The 19,074-nt window shown below is 45.9% G+C and overlaps 1 protein-coding gene across 2 annotated transcripts in view; it reads right to left on the reverse strand.

The window, feature by feature from the left end:
• The window catches only part of LACTBL1 (lactamase beta like 1), a 398,761-nt gene that overhangs the window by 250,764 nt on the left and 128,923 nt on the right, over nucleotides 1–19,074 (reverse strand). Inside the window, exon 1 of one of the 2 annotated variants that reach the window (XM_069610863.1) lies at nucleotides 3,248–3,398. The exons of the other annotated variant lie outside the window; for it this stretch is intronic. Coding sequence (XP_069466964.1) covers nucleotides 3,248–3,274 — 27 coding nt within the window. The 5' untranslated portion in view covers nucleotides 3,275–3,398. Of the gene's footprint in view, nucleotides 1–3,247; nucleotides 3,399–19,074 lie in introns of those variants that run through there. 2 annotated transcript variants of the gene reach the window in all.

The raw sequence follows: 19,074 nt of genomic DNA on the forward strand, positions 1-19,074 counted from the left end.
TACCCCAAGCCTAAACAGTACCTATGGTTTGAAGAAGTGTGGCACAGCTGGATTCTGTCTTGATATAGCGGTGCAGACCCTTGTTTCTGAGCCTCATTTGTGGGGACGTCTGGAGGGCTCTTGTGGCGGTACTTGGGAGGTCGTCGGCAGCTATGGGCTCTATTCGGTTCAGCGGCACTTTGCGGTTTCAGCACTTAGCAAACAGCACCGTTGCAGATCTCGGATACCGGTTGGGCTCTCTTTGCTCCCTTGGTCCTGCAGTCTGGGGAGGGGACTCTGGATCTGGAGGTCCTGCTTCTGGATGGTCCTTAGGAGTCTCCTGGAGCTTCTAGCCAGATTCGTTCCATGGCAGATGTTGCACTCGACTACGGACACTCGACCCCAGGCATTAAGCTCTCACAGCAACGAAGAAGCACAGCCAGTCAGGGTTGGTGGTCCAGTGGAGTTTGTCCCGGGGTTAGTTGGTCCCACTAACCCAAGGGGCGAAGTTGTTCCATTCAGAGCTTCTATGTCAAGGAGAAAAAGGAGTTCAGCACAGCAGCAGGGATTCACCGGAAAATTCAAAGTTCCAGAAGGTTTCAGCAAGCTTTGTTCATGGTTTCTTTATAAGGTGTTTCTAACAATGGTCGACACTGCCTGTAGTCCCAAAACCCTTGCCTTTTAAGCAGGTTTCTCCAGTTCATGCACATACTAGGCTGTCAATCATACAGCAGGGTGGCTCTCCTGGAAGGACAGCCAGCCAATCAGGACTAGTTGCATTCAGGCATTCCTAGACACAAAGGACAGGGGAGTTTTGGGACCCTCCCTCACATCCTGTCCTTCCAGTCACACAGGAGCTAGGGGCAGGCTTAAGGGCCTGCCAAAGGCAAGACAAACAAAGGGCTCAAACCTGTCTCAATGCACAGAGTAAAACCCAACAAAGACCTCACAAAAAGAAAATGGTGAAAAAAGACAGGGGCCATTTTGACATAATGCACTGCAGCTGAGGGTTCAGCCTGCGGTAGAAAAGCACAGTGGTAGGAAACATTTAACCACTGCCACCAGCCATTTAAAGTAGTGAGGGTAACATAAAAATGTTACATGAGAATGTAGGATAAGGGGCTCCTAGCTAACCCCCCAGAACTCCACATGAGATGGTGTGTGCTGGACCTAGAAAGAGTAAAGGTAAGTAAAGTCAATTTCACTTTACTATTCTTGGGAACTGTAGTTCACACAAAAAAAGGTATTTAAATCTTATGAGAAATCTAAAGGATTTCTCAGTGACACTGCACTGAAGGTGCTGGGTGTCACCCTAAAAAAGCATATGCCTATGGAGTTTGTCAGACTCCAAAAACAGTGAAACAAACAATTCCAAATCAGGTAAAACACAGGAGAGAGTGAGAAAAATGTCCCACTCAATCAGGAGTTAATATTAAAAAGTCCTAAATCCAGCAAAAGAGCTGGGTCTAAGGTGGGAGGATTTTAGCACAAAAATGAAAATTCACTCTATTGCATTAGAGTGTGATTGGGAGAAATGGCATTTGAGAAGGAACACAAAGGTTGAAGGTGATGTATGGCTTTTTTTCCCACCCATTGACTACCTATGGCTATGCTAATCCCTATGACCATTCCTTCCCAGTTTCTGCCCCTCACCACCCAAATCACCACTTGTTCAGCTTGCTTTAACCAAGCCTTATCACCAAACTTTGCTCTCAAAGTGCTTACCAGTGTTTTTCCAAAAGTCTTTTGAAAGTTAATGACTTAATTTGAGTTGTCAACCAAGTCTGCCTTCAGCCACTTGATTTATAAGCACTATGCGTGTCCTTCACTGAAGTCCTGTTAAAAACAAGCATTGGCAGGCGAAGCCGCATCGAGGCGAAGGCCAGAGGACAAGGCCAACGCCGCTCTCTGCAGCTCTCCGCTGCTCGAGGCCGCAGATGGCGCACAAAAACTCTGCCAGTCCAGGTCAAGGTAAGGCCAACATCCCCTATGCCCCCTTGTTTCACGCTTTATCTGCATGCCCTCCGCTGCACAACAGTAGGAATGCGCGCCTACGGTCCCGCTACGGTCTCGTCGGGACCTCCAACAAAAACATTGCCAAACTTCAGCTAGCCCAGAACAATGCTCTAAGGGCAGCCACCGGCACCGCAAGGAGAGACCACATCTCCGAAATCAGAAGGCAAGTGCATTGGCTCCCTGTTAAAGAAAGAATTGTCTTTAAAACTCTTGCCATTACCCACAAATACATTCACGAGCTTGCCCCCCCCTACCTGACGAACAGAATCACCAGGCACTCCGCCACAAGACCGCTTAGATCTTTCTACGCCAACACCATTGTCAGGCCTACCTCTCGGAAAGTGCGTGCTGGTGGCTCCAGCTTCCCCACCCTTGCAGCCACGCACTGGAACGCCCTGCCACCTCACCTCAGACTCATTGAGTCCCACCTTGCCTTTCGTAAGGCTATCAAAACCAGACTCTTTGTGTGACTTTAACCTGTTTCTGCCTTTATGCCTGCTAACTTGTAACTAAGAGCCTCCGAATGTAATCTTAAATCTGTGTTTCCTCTGTAACAGCGCCTCGATGCCTCATGGGCTGCAAGTGCGCTTAACAAATGCAAATAAATAAATAAATAAATAAATAAACATCTTTGGCGTGTGTATAAGTATTACACTGTTACCAGGCGCTGCTATTAGATACCCAGGTACTCGCACCATTTGGCGCCTGCTACCATCAATGGCTAGTTAATAGCAGTGTGCAGTGCTTGGCAAGTACTTTTCACTTGCCTACACAAAAGCCCAAACTGTTGCTATTGCCAATACTTGCTTTATGTGTCTCAAATGTACGTGCAGGCACGTACCACAAAGCATATGTTCTTTGTATCTAAATGATGATGTAAACGAGACAAAGAAATAGAAAACGCAAAATGTTTTCTGGCCGCGTGACTTGGCCACACACCATGAAGTGCCGACCCCCGCCAAGCAGTGACACCCCACAGACCCCCAAGTTGGGCAGCAGGTGCCTCCACCCACAAACGTCTCTGATCCCATGCGATTCCAACTTCTTTTTAGGGAATATTTTATTTAAATAGGAGGTGTTTAAATTGCACGTTCTTTTCGGTTAACACCTAACAACTACATAGGACAATGCCACTACAAGGCAGTTTCTAAACTCTACCAATTCAGTTATGCAACAGAGGCACGGGATTCTAAAGGCAAATCATTGGCAGAAAAATAGTACCTGAGCTGGACATTCCAACGGGAGCACTTACCATGTCGGAGGCCATTGCAGCTGCCATTGGGAGCGCTGCTCTTTAGCGGGGAACACCCTGAAAGCCATCTGCAGGGTGAACTCCCGCTCCTAGCTCCATCCCCGTGCGCCGACCCCCGCCAGATAGTTTCTCTCCTGAAACGCTGCATGTCGCTCTGAGAGGGCTGACGTCAGATTGCAATCCAGGGATTTCAGCTCAAGTCAAATCTCCGCACGGAGGTAATAACACCTAATCTGCTTCTTTCAGATCTCGGACTTTCAGTTCCAACACAACACATTCAATTACACAATCTAAACCAGAAAGAAGAAACTGAACAGAGTGGCTGAGGTCTTTATATGGGGCCGCTGTGTGCTTGTTTGTGTTGTGGGTTGGGGTATAAAATAGCATCCCCAATTATTAATCAGCAGAATTGTTTGTATCTGTGCTATTTTGTTGTTGCATGCTCAGCACTGCGTGGGTGTGTTTTCTTCTGTTTGCTCTACAGCATGAATTAGATTTTCTAATATGAAAAAATATGAATAACTGTATGTATATTATAAATAAATAGTTATACATACATAATTTGTACAATGTGTTTACTTGTAGCCGTTTGCATGACTTGCAAAATAAACGTTGTAGCCTCTCCATATGGTGGCCCCATCAAGAATACTTCCAGCTCAATGTCTTCACGTGGAAATTTACCAATGACATCACGGCGGCCCATATCACAAACCTCACCAACTTATGCTTGCAACGAGGGACATGTGGTGTGCAAAAAGGTCAATGTGTGAAGCGCAGGCATGCCATAAATACCACCCGTGTAACACACCAGAGGCTTCATTACACACACTTTGCATCGTGCAAGTGGTTTTTCTGATGTATTAGCAGTGGGGCAAAAACGGACACACACACACACACGCGTTTCCCTGAAATCGATACCAAAGTATTAAGTGACCGAAATTCTGTAACCCCTGTGCTAGAAAAGACATTTCCCGGAGTCACTGTTAGTGGACAGCAAAAATCTATTATCTGTTGTATTGTATGCATATCTATTGAATATGAAATCATTAATGGACAAACAGGTTATTCAACTCCACCATACTTGAGAGAACAATGGTTAATTTACTATAAAAACATGGAGAACCCCTTGTGATGGATACCTACTTCCCCACCATGGGCCTTGCCTGGGTCTCGAACATCCTGGGACACGATGTAACCAAACATCATCAGGGCTATTGCAAGACCATTGCAGATACAAGCTTCCTATTCATGGATGTCCCTCTCAACTTGCTTTCTTTTAAAATTATATATTTACAAACATTTACAGTAAACAATACAAAAAAAGGAACATCATCATAATAACTACAAACCTCTAAATACACTATTAAAACATGACCATATAGCGTGCAGGTCTAATTCACTGAATCCATCCCAAATCTTCTCATACATATGAAACTTATGTATCTGAGAAAACAGTATCTTTTCAATCAGAGATACATTTCAGAGTTCATTAATCCAGTTTTCCGATGTCTATCAGATTTTCAACCTCCCAGAATAAACCTTTTTTTGCCATCGCAGCAGCTCTGAACATCCACCTCCTCTTTAGGTTGGATAACTCGTCTCTGAGAATGTCATGCCCAAGTATCATGGTTTCAAAATCAAATGCAACATCCAATCTCAACACCCTGGTTGGACAATGTGCACACCTCACTCCAGAATGTTCTCACCGTGATACAATCCCAAATCATGTGTTCCAACGTCTCATCATTATGCCTACTCCACCAGCACAGACTCGAATCACACATGTTCAATTCATACATCCTCACAGGTGTCCAGAAGGTTCTATTAAAAAATGTAACTCGGTGGTGCACTGCAACACAGTGAAGCTGGCGACCTCTCTTATAAGGAACGGTATAGGTGGCCGCCCTGTCTCAACAGTCCCTGGATTGGCTGCAAGACTATTTGACCAATCACCTTGAGAGAGCCAAGGTGGAGATTTATCTTTTCACACATGTCTGTGTCCGCTATAGAGTCCCACAGAAAGTCCTCATCTCGCCTCTCCTCTTTAGAACATGCATAAGGCCACTAATGGACCTGCTCTGAGCTAGCATATCACCTTCCATTCACATGATGAAACACAAGTGTGCCTGCTACTTAAAAACGTTTTACCAAAAAAAATGAATTCTCTCCGCACCCCCAACGTTTTTGCAGTCTGTGGGCCAAATTGCAAACATGCACTGGAAAAGCTAACTGTTTTGGCATTTGCGTATGCATGGGATAGGCACTGAGACACTTTTAAAGCCAAATCTACCATGCTCGAGTTCAGCTACTTTAGGACTTAATGTACTGCCTTTGGCACTCTAAGAACTTTGTTCAGTTTACCGGCTTTTCAAGTCCTCTTGACGTCGACTTGTCACATTGAAGATGATCATCCCAACAAGGTTCGACCACTGACATTGCTCAGCGGAAGCAACCAACTTGCATCATTTTAACTGTTGACTCTCCAGTGGAAGCATCGTCTCATCGCTGACACAGCCACCAAATCGATCCACTTTACCATCAACTTGGCCAATCTCGAACACAACTCGATACAATGGGATCCCTCCATTTGAACCATAGCAATGCTGACTCGCCACTGGGAAGCATGACTTGACCATCATAACATCAGCGCAACTGCAATAAAGCACCCAGAAGTCCAGCTCGACGTTGCTGAGCAGACCAGGGACTGAAGGCATTTGAAGTGGCTTTGTCCCCTTTGCCCACATTAATGGGACAGAGTGACTTGTATGTCCCTTCCCAACCTTCTTTAAGATATATTAAGTAACTTAACTTGTACAATTTCTGATGGAATCATTGCCTGAGAACCATTATCTATACACCCAGAGTGCCCATTTATGCTAATGTGTGCTTTCTTTTAGTTTTCCCTTACCAGGGAAGGTCATTCGTGTTTTTAATAGTTCATGATTTTTGTTAGTTTCATTAAAAATCCAATATTTAGAGTTCCTTGGTTGGATTTGTTTTTGTTTTGGTACCACAGTACTATTGTCGGTTTGCTACTGGAGCAGATCACCCCCTGACCCACTGACATTCCTAGCCTGCTCCCTGACTGTGTAACCTGAAGAGGAGAAGGAGGCATGCCTCTTCGGTTGTACCTTATTAGTAGTAGTGTGGGGGTGAAAGGGGTTTTATTCTCTACTCCCTGCACTCCTTCAGAGCATTTAGTTGCACCGCTGGCCAGTGGGGGGATCTCATGCACACTGTCCCTACAGCCTAGTCAGCCAAAATACAATTCTGTGCAGGCAGGGCACGAAACAGTGGCAGGTATCTATGATTTATGCCCAATGGAACTCAACATGGATTCAGGGAACGGCCTGAAGGTCCCAAGTCTTTGTGATCTATGTCAGGGAAGGGGACATCTCCATGGCAATAATGTTAGAAAACCCAAAATGCTGAAAATTCTCCATGAAACACTTGTGTACGAGCGCGATGTAAATAAAATATCATATCATATCATATGATGTTTTTGGGAAAGCAAGGGTGGTGAAGCTGACTCAGGGGGTGAGTAGTGACCATGAACCTGCACCACAAGTACCCATTATAGTGGGGCATGGTAGCATATGGGGATAGCGATAGTGATGGCAGTGGCCACCATTCTACACACAGAGAGGATGGTGTGGTTTCCTACAAATGTATAGATTCAGCTAGATGCCAGGTTTCTGTTGTGTTCCAAGTTTCAGCCAGGCCCCAGTGTGGTCTACACTGACAGGTCTGGCTGCAAGAATAGCAACAGATGTTTGGGCAATGCTGGAGCTGTGCAAGTGAGAGCTTCAGGAGAAAAGGGAGACCCACAACCTAACTTGTGAGGGTGAGGAAGAGTTGCACTTGCTGACATCCAAAGAAAGCCTAGGCGCCACATCTGCAAAGACTAAGTCAAGTCATATGAGGTGGGGAGCAACATCTCTGATTTGTTTAAAGCACTGGGGTTAGTCTTCCAGCTTCAGAAGGTGGAAGAATGATTGTGGGGTGCAGTTTGGATGAGCTACATATTGACACAGTGTACTGATATCATATTAGAAGTTTAATTTGGAGGATGTGTCCAGAGCAATCAGCCAGCAAGCACGTAAACTTGCGCCGGGTCCCGATGTAATTCGTTCTGACCTATTTCAGGATCAGTTGGATTTGTGGGCCCAACTACTAACTGTAGTGTTTAACGCCTTTATGGAGACAGGTTGTTATCCCCCCTCATGGAAAAAGGCCATTATCTTTCCCATATTTAAGAAGGGGGATCCAGCGAGCCTGATTTCATATAGAACAATTTTGCTGTTGGAAACATATTTTAAGATATTTGGAAGGGTTCTGCTGGGGCTAATGGAGGCTTGGATCTCGGTGGAGTAGGTTGTATCCGATATACAGTTTGGTTTTCTCCACGGGGTGGGCACCATGGAGCAGAGTCTTAATCTGTATCTATTGTTGGCTAACTCTGTGTTCTGCAAGGGTGAGGGGGTATATCTTGCATTCATGGACCTGAGTACGGCCTTTGATAAAGTAGATTGAACAAAATGATGGTCCGTGCTAGGGTCGATGGGTTGCCTGGGTGATATCCTGAGGTTTTGGTGGAAATACACAGAAACAATGAGGCTTGTGTTTGCAGTGGCCCGGGGGGACACAGCACAGGCTGTTTTAAGGTGGGGTGTGCTGTCCGGCAGGGTTGCGTTTTGGCACCCATTTGTTTCTGTTTGTATATTAACTGGCTTCTAAAGGATCTGATTGCTACAATGGCTGACTATTTGGTTTTGGGGGGCAGAGCTTTTCCTGTGCTGGCATATGCGGATGATACGTTGTTGCTAGCCAGGACTCCTAGAGAACTACAGATTCTTATTAATGCGTATGCAACCTTTATGGGAAACTTGGGGCTTAAGATTAACACCAAGAAATCGGCTTTAATGGCCTTTGTAGGCAGAAAGCGGTCAGCGAAAATGCGGCCTATGTTAGGTAATGGCGAAATAATCCTAAGGGTGAAGGATTTTGATTATTTTGGGATTAGATTCCCTGAATCTCTTATGGGGTTGGCACATTTAAAAAAAAAAAACAATCAGTTAAACAAACCCAAAAAATAGGGTGAATATCCCATCTTTTGTCACCTTTCAAGTCCCAACCGCTAGATACTGTAGTCAAAATGTATTCGACACAAACAAAGGCTGTTACTCTGTATGGCACTCCATTATGGGGTTTCCAAAAAGCACAGGAGTTACAAGTGAAGGAGAACATGTTTTTTAGGCGGCTACTGGGGATCCCGAGTTCCTCTCCCTGTACCTCTATTCATATAGAACTGGGCATGGAATTTTGGGAGGACCAGTGGCCGTTGGCCCCTATAATCTTCTGGGTCAGAATGTGGGCAAATGAACAGGAATCACTCGGCCACTTTATAATTAGGTCTATAATGTCTAAAGCTGGTTGGAAGAGAATGCCGTGGCTTGACCACATCGAAACAAAACATTGGTTGAGGGTAACATAAGGGCTCTTTCTCCACCAGTTGCACTTTTGACTAAAATATAGATGAGAAGTTATAAAAGCATTTTGAGGGAAATTCCCACAATGAAAAGAATATTTCTAGAGCATGGAACTAATGCAGATAAAGAGAATGCAGTGATCAGTCGGGCAAAGGAGATACAGCCCTATCTTATATGGGGCACAACTAGGAATGATCGCTGACTAATCACACAAGCAAGGTTTGATTGGCTTCTTCTAAGGGGCAACACAGTTAAATGGAGTGGCTAACCAGATTCAGCTGCTTGTCCAGTGTGTGGCTACATAAAAGAGGACTTGGAACATTTGCTACTGTTTTGCCCCGGTTATAGTGGGATCCGACGATTAACTTTAGTGCCAGTTTTAAGGGAGGCTAATGTTCACCTTTATAGGCTTGCTATCCTGTTTCTTTTGAGTGCAGACTCTGTTTTAACTGTGTGGGCATTACTTTCTTTTTTTTAAAAGAGCTATGTACATGAGGAAAAGGCTGTTCGGTGAATGATGTATCTTGATATTTTGTACTGCGTCTCTATTTTTCCATAGAATTATGGTCTTTGACTAATTTAGCACCTTGCTATTTAGACAGCTGTGGATGTGAATGCCCTGATGTACCCTATTCCATGTTTTTAGTAATGGATTTTTTTATATGCAATATACTGTGTTGTATTCATGTTGAACTGCAAGGGAAGGGATTTTACTTTTTTTATTGATGCATTGTCATGTTTCTTTTGTGTTTGATGGATTTTGAATCCGAATAAACATTGATTGATTGATTGATTGACTGATATCATCATTCTGTTAGCTACTGAAGGAAGGCCCATTCATTCCAAAACAAATGCCATCATCCTCAAGAACTTCTACAGGACCCCAGAGAAATACCTAAGAAGTTATATATAACTCATCAAAAGTGGAAGTCATGATTATGACTCATTTACCCACCTGCCCTGAAGTATCTAAGTGGGCCACTGACCAGCAACAAAGTTGATGGTTTTTAAGGAATGTGTAGTTTGATTACATAAGAGCATATCATAAATAATTGTGCAGCTGAATTACACCAGAATTTACTGGACAAGAATATCACAGAGCACAGGGACCTTGTCATGGCGGCCGACAGGTATTTGACCTCACTCACTTGGAAGGCAAAAAACCTTTGGATCATCTGTGACTCCTCTCTCTCCTTCTCTCCACATATCACAGACCTTGCCAGGATGTACAATGTTCAGCTTCATCTCCTCATGGGCAATCTACCTCTCCTCACCTTCCCCCAGAAGCTCAATGTCTCCAGAGCCCTTGTTCTTTCTTGGAATGACTACTGCAATAGCCTCTTCCTCAACCTTCTCTTTCCTCAATTTCCCCCCTACAACTAATCCACAATAGGACTGAAAGTCTTATCCTTGGCCTCAAGCCCAGGGACCACATCACTCCAGCCCTAAAATCTCTCCAATGGCTCCCAGTGACTGCAAGGATCAAAATCAAAACCTTTGCATCATCTGCAAGGCTGTCTGGGGCCTGGGACCTCTCTACATCCAGGTTTCCCTCCTGAAATACCACCCAGCCAGAATCCTTCGGTCTTCAAACTTTTCTCCAAGCAGAGAGTGGGAGGTAGATCCCTCTCCTCAGATGGTGCCTCCCTCTGCAAAGAGCCTTCCTACTCCCCTCGGACTTGAGCTGAATCTTTCAAGTTCTGTAAACTTCTTAAGACCGTCCTTTTCTCCTCCTCCTTCCCTCTCCCCCTCCCTTGCTAAACTCTCCACCTGCCGCTGCAACTGGGGCCTGGTCCCTTCAGAGTCATACAGGGACCAGACCATCCCACACAAGTCCCTCCCAGCATCCTTTTCCAGCACTTCCCCTTTGGTGCGCTTTCCGGGACTATCTTAATTCAGTCCTTGTATCCACTGCACTCTCCCCCTCCTACTTCTGACTGGCACTTGCCACCATGGCCTGACCAGCACTTGCCTCCACCTCACCTGTGGGGGTACGCCACTCTTTCACTCTTCCTCTTCCCACACCCCCTTGCACTTATGACCTTGTCATCCACTTGCATGGTTGGATTGTCAAAAGGCGAATATAACGATTTCTTTGGTCTTTGTTGTTGTATTCTCATGATTACCATGTCCTCCCACCCCCATCTTGTCTTGTGGCACCTGGAAACACATGTGTATAGGGACCTTACAAATGTCCAATAAAATAAAATAAAATTAAACGTGAGTACTCGCATTAAGAAAAGGGCTCAGGTGAGCATCCCCCAAAGATTTATGAAAGGCAGCTGATAAAAATAAACAAAAGGAGGGGAAGGACAGGGTCTAACCCTTCTGCCACGCATAGCCTAAAAAATCAGATGGCAAATCCCAGCCTCATGGCTTTTCAGGGCCCAAAACTGGAGAACCAGCATCCTCAACACCTAAAGAATACTTTCTGTGTCGGGACGTGACTCATAGGAAGGGAAATCCAGCCAGTATGGATAGACCCAAACTGGAGCTGGTCTCAGTTATGAGGCCATTATCAGTGCGGGCATTAGAGAGAAATATTTTCCACTAGGCCAGGGAGTGACTGAATGTTCCCTAGTGACCAGGGGAGTTGCTAGGTCTGGAAAAGACCCGGGGCTAAGCTGATATCGGAACTGTTGGGACTGGGGGCTAGCTAGTCTTTTGGCTGTAGCTCCTGAGATTCTATCCGGGGCTACAACCAAAAGATCAGGGGCTATAGCCCCCTTAGCCCCCCCCTAGCAACGCCCCTGCTAGTGACTCTGCGTGGGAATTGGAAAGGTGCTGGGACCCCCAAGAAGGCCTCAGTTCGCACACAGATCTTTCGGGAGCACATTAATAGGGACACATCCTCCACAGCCTGGTCTGTAGGCTCTCTATTTCTCCTGGCCTCTCTCTAACAATAAAAAAAGGGATTGGGACCCGTATTGAAATAGGCGCTGGAGTTCAAGTGTTCATATTGATTTACAGTAATGCGTATAGCATAGTCACAAAAGAAAAATATTTCATACTGCTTGTTAGTTGTCTGAAGTGCTATTAGGTTCCTAGAGTTTTGAATGAGCACCAAGTGATGCTCACATAGCACAGAGCCGTTGTCTGAAGTACTATTTTTATTAGGTTGCTAGAGTTTTGAATGAGCACCAATGGTGATGCTCACATAGTACAAAGCTGGTTTTTAGAGTTTTGAATGAGCACCAAGTGATACTCACATAGCACAGAGCCAACACGTGTTTCAACCAAAAGGTCTTTATCAAGACTGTGTAGTGGTGCCATGGTAACGTTCACAAATTGGTGTTGTGGTGGGTGGCGTGGTGCCATGCGTGATGATGTGATTGATTACAAAGCCAATAATTGCTTTACATATTCCATTACATGTTCCATTGGTGTGTTTAGTGACACAGTGGGTAAGTGGTGACATACACGTACAGGTTCATTGCTACACAACGTCAATAATTGACATAATAGCAGGCCAGTTGGAGAGGGCAAGATGTATACCAAGGGGCGAAAGAGGGAAGAGGAGAGAGGTTAGATAGGGTAAGGCTACGTATGGAAGCATTGTCAGATATTGGGATGGGTTTCTTACCGTGGAGATAGTAAAAGACAGGTAAGATTCCTTGTATAAGGATGCTGGATAGCAACTGTGCTAAGAAACAGACAATTACTTGAATTGTGGCTGAGAATCCCAGATGTGTTAGGGGTGGGTGATGGGTGAAGTGTAAGGGGTTTAGACCATAGATACGGAAGCATTGTGTTAAGTGAAAATGGGGTCACAGGCGGGGGTGTTAATGTGGCAAATCATCCTGTATGGTGCACTTTAGAGCCAGGAGTTGGGTTAAGGCCAACGCGGGTATGGGCACATAAGCCTATGTAGGAGCCCTCAAGAAGTCTATCCTAGGCCACTACGTGGCAGTGAATGCAAGCAGTTCAAATGCCAGACTTGTACTATCTGGGCCCAGTGCCCGGGTGGGTAATGAAGGGTAAAACCACAACAGCTTCCACGCAATACATGCTGAAGCGGCTGGAATTAAGTAACATGATGGAACACAAGCCATTTCTAGTAGATGGCACTGGGGTGAGGCACTTGAGCATTGGAGGCAATTGGTCTGGTTTGGGGACGCCAAGCGCAAACATATATCACAGGTATATAAGAATGTACCTACAATGTGCAGACTGAAGGGCAATGTGTGTGCAGAGATGAGAGCGAGTGGCAGCAGGAATGCTTTATGGAAGTTGTGAAAGAGTGATTACTGTGGGGGTAGCAATGACACGAACAAAGTGGCGTCCATGATGTAGGAAGGTGATGAACATTATAAAAATCAATTATCTGCATGTGCAATGCCACCGGGTCCTTAGGTGCAGAAGGTGCCACCACTGTGGTGCATCTGTGTTCGGCATGGCGTGTGTACATTTAAGACAAAGTGGAATATAGCTGAGCATGCATGTTGTGCCGTGATAGTGCAGGCTGTTGGGTTGGTGCATGGGTGCGGGGGAAACATAAGGGTGAAAGGTGGGGTAAAGCATGTAGCCGACAGAAAGGAGCTCTGGGAGGGTTGGGTGACTAGAGCACTAGTATTGTGCTTACCTATACAGGTCAGCGGGGACGCCGGAATAATGGTCGACCGGTCTCGGAGTACTTTTGATTCCGGGCACCATTAAGGTTTCTCAGTATAAAGGTAATATGGCTCGCTATTGGCCAATGAGCTCAATATGTGGCTACATATCATTGGACACAGCGTTCCCATGATGATTGAGCATCATTTGGTGCTGGTTCAAAACTCTAACAACCGGCTTTGAACTATGTGAGCATCACCATTGGATGCACTATGCACTATGTGTGCATTCAAAACTCTAGCAACCTAATAAAAACAGTACTTTAGACAACTATGCTATAAGCATTACTGTAACTCTATATGAACACTTGAAGTCCAGCGCCTATTGAAATAGTGTTCCCAATCCCTCTTTTTTACCTTTTCTACCGCACATGACCATCTTGAGCATTGCCGCGCAGAAACCCGTGACCAGGTAGCAGAACACTACAATTAAACTTGCAGTAAAATCAGCACAGGGGTCCATGGTTCCACGAATGCTCTCTCCACCTCACTTCTCTCTCCAACCATACCTGCCATCTACAAGCCACCTGGCCAGATCACACTCTTCCTCTCAGAATGGGGGGACCTCATCTCTTCTCTTCTTGTCTCTTACTCTCAACTTCTCCTCCTTGGAGATCTCAACATCAACCTGGATGCCTCTGACCCCCCCTTGGTACTCTTCCACAGCCTTTGTGACTGTCTCTCTCTCTCTCTTGCCATTCTACCCTCTGGTCTGACACAATCTGCCAGACACACCTTGGATGTTCTCATATCTGCAGACATCCCCCTCTCTAACCCTCTCACTACTCCTCTCTTGTCGACTGATGACTTTCTGTTCTCCTCCCACATGAAGCTTCCTGCCCCCAGGCAAAACCCACCCCTGCACTGCCACTGCCACTTCCTTCTCTGTCATTCGGCCCATGAGGCGAGTGTCAGTGGCCACCTGTTCCTCCACTTTCTCTGCTCTGCTCACTCCTGCAGCTGACTCCCACACTGACTCAGCCCTCTCCAACCTACGTCTGTGGACGTCCTTGCCCCAGTCATTAGGATGCGTCTGAAACCGACCTCCAAGTGCAACTATTGGTATGACTCCAACTTGAACACCCTGAAACGCAAGTGCATGGTAGCTTAGGAGAAGTGGAGGGCATTGGGTGCATCATCTGCCAAACTGGCCTGTGGCCTGCTCCAAAGGCAATAAAAACTCTCTGTCTTCACCAAGAAGAGTGTCCATATTAAAGCCTGCGTCTATGCGGCCTCTAACAGCACAGTCAAACTTTAAAATATGCAAGGAGCTGGCCAATCGTACAGCAGCAGTCTCCACCTCTCATATTCCCTCCCAGGCCCTCTGCTAGAATCTGGCTTCACATTTCACCACTAAAACCTCAGGAATCCTGTCCTCACTTTCCTCTTCCTCTCTTTCTCCCTCTACTGCTCTCAGGCCCCATTTAGCCATCACTCTCCCTCTTCTCCTGCTTTCCTTCATCTCTCTGATAACAACTGATGATGTTTCCAGACAAGTCCGATCTATGAAAGTGTCTTCCATACAGGTGCTCCCCTGCACTTCCAGAACTATCAAGGACCACATTGCTTCTCTTGCTTCAGCCTTGGGCGATTTATTTAATCCCTCTTTTGCCACTGGATCTTTCCCATCTCTCCTCAAGCACTCCCTTGTGCACCCCTTTCTAAAAAAAACTTCTGCCGATCCTTCCTGTTTGGCAAATTATCGCCCGATCTCCATCTTTCCTTTCCTGGGCAAACTCCTAGAAAAGCTGTCCATCTTCCAGCTAACCCTCCACACTGAATCTGTGGGCTGTTTCCATGATCATGAATCTGGCTTCAGAGCAGCCACAGGCCACAGAAACTGCTCTTCTGAACACTTATGCAGCTCTGCTATCTAACCTTGACTCCTGCACTCCTGCTGTTCTCATCCACCTACGACCTTTCCTCTGCCTTTGATAAGGTCAATCACACCATCCGAGAACCTGGGCATCGTGGATCAGACTTTGCTTGGCTGACCTCCTTCCGCTTCTACTGACCCTCCCAGGTTCAACTTGGTTACTTTCTACTAACCATCTCTCTCCACGTCCGGTGTCCCCCGGGCCTCTATCATCTTGCCCTGGCATTTTGATGTCTACTTGGCCCCTTTGGCCCACCTGATTTTCACTTTCTCTTCTAACATTCTGATGTGGATAACACACAGTTTTCTTTCAGCCTTCCCTCATCCTCCTCTCCCTCCTCGCTCTTTCATGACTGTATATCCATGATTCAGGAATGGTGCACCTCCAACAATCTCTGTCTCAATGCCAGCAAGACTGAGATTCTGCTCAATGGGAGCCCTACTCCCACTTTCCCTCTCACAATCTTTCTGCCCTCTACCCTCGCCCTCCTCGAAGGCAAAAAACCTTGAAGTCATCTTCAACTCCATTCTCTCCTTCTCTCCTCACATCATGGACCTTGCTAAAAAGGCACACTCCCAGCTGCACCTCCTTAGAGGTATTCTACATTTTCTCACCTTCCCCCAGAAGCTCACTGTCTCCAGAGCTCTGGTTCTATCCAAGCCAGACTACTGCAAGAGTCTCTTTCTCAATCTGCCTAACTCTACTCTTTGCCCCTTCAACTAATCTAGAACAGGACTGCAAGACGTATCATTGGCCTCAAGCCCAGGGCCACAGCTCTCCAGCCCTGAAATCTCTGCACTGGCTCCCAGTGGCTGCGAGTATCAAGTTCTAGACCCTCTGCATCATCCACCAGGTTTTCTGGTGTCTGGGCCCGCACTATATCCAACTCTCTCTGCCTAAATACCTTCCTTCTAGAGCCTCTTCGCTCAGCTACGTCGACCTGTCTTATAGTCAGACGCTTCTTCAAGCTGAGAGTGGGGGACAGAATTCTTTCCTCTGCAGGTGCCTCCCTCTATAATAGCCTCCCTGCCCCTCTCACATTTGAGCCAGACCACCTTAATTTCTGTAAATTGCTCAATACCTTCTGTTTCTCCTCTTACTTCTCTCTCCCTCTTCCTTGCTAACCTTCCTGCCTGCCTGCCCTTACTGGTTGCTGGTTACCGTCAGAGTCTCACCGGCTACCGCACTCCTCCATGACCAGTCCTCCTTCATTTCCTCCGGACCTACCATGCACTTAGGGGTTGTTACTGTAACTCCTACTACCGTCTGCTTTCCATGCACTTACCCAGAGACTCGCTGCCCAGGCTGCACTTACTCAGAGCTATGGTGCCCTGACTGCATTTTCCCCCTACGCTTGCATTTTTGCTGTCGTACTTGCACAATCTGAATTATAAAAGGTCTAGTAGGATTGGTTGTCCTGTCTTCCATCTGTCCCCCCTTCCTTGTCTTGTGGCACCTAGAAAGACTTGTGTACAGGCGTGTTATGAATGCCAAATCATATCAAGCATATCATATCACACCCAATGACAGAAATGGTAATGTCATTGCTGTCAGGGAACAGTGGGAGCCCGAAGGACAGATAATACAGGGCCCAGACATGTTAGTCTGGGGATGTGATATCCTCATACAAAGCCCCATGGTAATCATACAGTTTAGTTGGAGAGGAGAAAACTCTAAGCACTGCATATCATTTAAGGGCAACATTTCTGAAGCAATTCTGTTGGGTAATGAAATTCCTTCCCTCAGGATGATTGTGGTGGCCACTAAAGCGGGAGATCATAAAGAAGCCACTGGAGAGTATGGGTCAGAAGCTCTCCCTGCTGGGAGTGTGAGAGATCAGAGATGTGCAAATGGCACCTACTCCAGACCCTAAGCACACTGCGGCACATGCTCCGGTAGCAGACGGCCCAGTGGCCGCTGATGTGACTACTGTGGAAGCACATGATTTAGCGATCTCATGGTTGCCTATGTGCATTGAAAAGGAACCTGAAATGGAGGATCCATTTACTTTAGATATTAGTCACCTGCCAGAACTGACTTAGTTGTCCTCAGCTGGAGGCCCAAGTCAGACCTACTTTTACTAGGTACAAAGGGATAGTCCCACTCTAGCAGATCTGCATATGCAGACAGGCAGAGAAACAGGCTCACACCAAGGTGCCTGGGTTGTACAAGGCCTACTGGGGGAATGGTCTGCAGTGCAGTGAGCCTAGGAATTCTGAGGCATAGAGTAACCCAAGATTGACTGTCCGCCAAACCCACAAGAGGTTCCTACTTGACTTTGGCTAACAACATTCCTTTTTTAGGACAGTTAGGAGTGACCAAGACTCATGTACATCTGTATATGTGAAAATGCATAGAAATCTTGCAGTCCTAGAAAATACATGGAGTTTTCTATGTCACACAATTGTAATTTCCGATTTCCTGCTCTGGATATATTAGGCTCAGGGAAACACACATGGCTAAAAGAAAATATGTAATGGCAATTTATTTTAATATGATGGCAAAATGTGCAGTCTGACATGTGTCTGATTGATTGTGACAGCACAAGAGGCAGGAATCTACAGCAATTGTACAGAGTCCATGTTTATTGGTTCTCTTGCTCTGCCCAGAAGGTCTTACACATTTTACTTATTCTAGGCCCCATTTGTATTATAAAATCCCTGACAAAAAGGAGACCGGGAGACTTAGGTATCCTGGTGGAAGGAACTGCACAGCAGGAGCGAAAATATTAGACAGTTGATTTTTAAAACAGTCTCTTATGTGTATTTTGTCAAGGTGGGGGATGAGGACCTAGTAAGTCTCTATGGACCAAGGAAAGACTTTGCCCATATGTGTACTTCCTCTTTCTCTTTGTTGATGAATCAACAGCATCAATCTGGTCCTCGCGGTGGTTTAAAAATGTTGAGCTTGCTTGATGGTAATTCGTTACTGTGGCGTGTGTCTTCAAATGCATGGCTCCCCTTTAGGTGCCATGCTGTTGCTTCAGCCTGAGGTGGGGAGCAGCAGAAGGTCAAGTTATCTCTTTGTGGTTCTTTGCAGGGAGAGTCTTATCACTGCTCAATGCAGAGGCATTTCCTCTACTACTACTGATTCTCAGCAGATTCAGAAATGCACACCAAGCCAGTTTTGTGGATTCAAACTGCCATCAAACTGCATTCAAACAGCAAGATGACTTCATGCAGTGAACGGCCATCAGAGTTTCATGCTTCTTTAGCTGCACAATATAGCCCGTTGATCTTATACGCTTCTAAGTCATCTCAGTAGTGATCCCTTTAAAGCCATTTCACCAGCTCTTGAGACACCAGAATGAGATTTCAATTTCTATGATCGAGCCACACATTGACACTGTTGATCGGTGGTTAAAGTGTACAAAAAGAAGCACTGGAATTATGTTCTCTGCTGTCCCACCCCTGCTTCTTCAAAACCACATTACCATGACCAGTGGAGTTACTTTGCTGAAAATGTTGGAGGGGACATGACATCTGAAAAAAAAGTGCCGCAGCCAAATGAATGGGGACAAAGTAGTGTGCCATGAAAGTTGGGGGGACAAACACCCCTGTTCCCCCCTAAAATTACGCCCATGACCATGACCACTCCCACTCACAATTCAAACCCTATACTTGGGTCCCACCTTTCCTCCATTCTATCCCCAAAAATGTGTAAAGTCTGGAAGAAATAGAGTGAAAGAAAATGCAAAATGCATTTTCAACGACCCTCATTACCTTTATGCATTGTCCCCCAAAGCATGCACCCTTATGCACCCTACCATTTCTAATCACCCACTATTCGCATCTTTGGGGCTCATGTTCTATGGGGGGATAACATTAATGGAAGGTGTAGCAGCCTTTTAT

The sequence above is a fragment of the Ambystoma mexicanum genome, chromosome 8 (assembly GCF_040938575.1).
Source record: "Ambystoma mexicanum isolate Mex_15411 chromosome 8, UKY_AmexF1_1, whole genome shotgun sequence".
In the NCBI taxonomy this organism is placed as follows: domain Eukaryota; kingdom Metazoa; phylum Chordata; class Amphibia; order Caudata; family Ambystomatidae; genus Ambystoma; species Ambystoma mexicanum.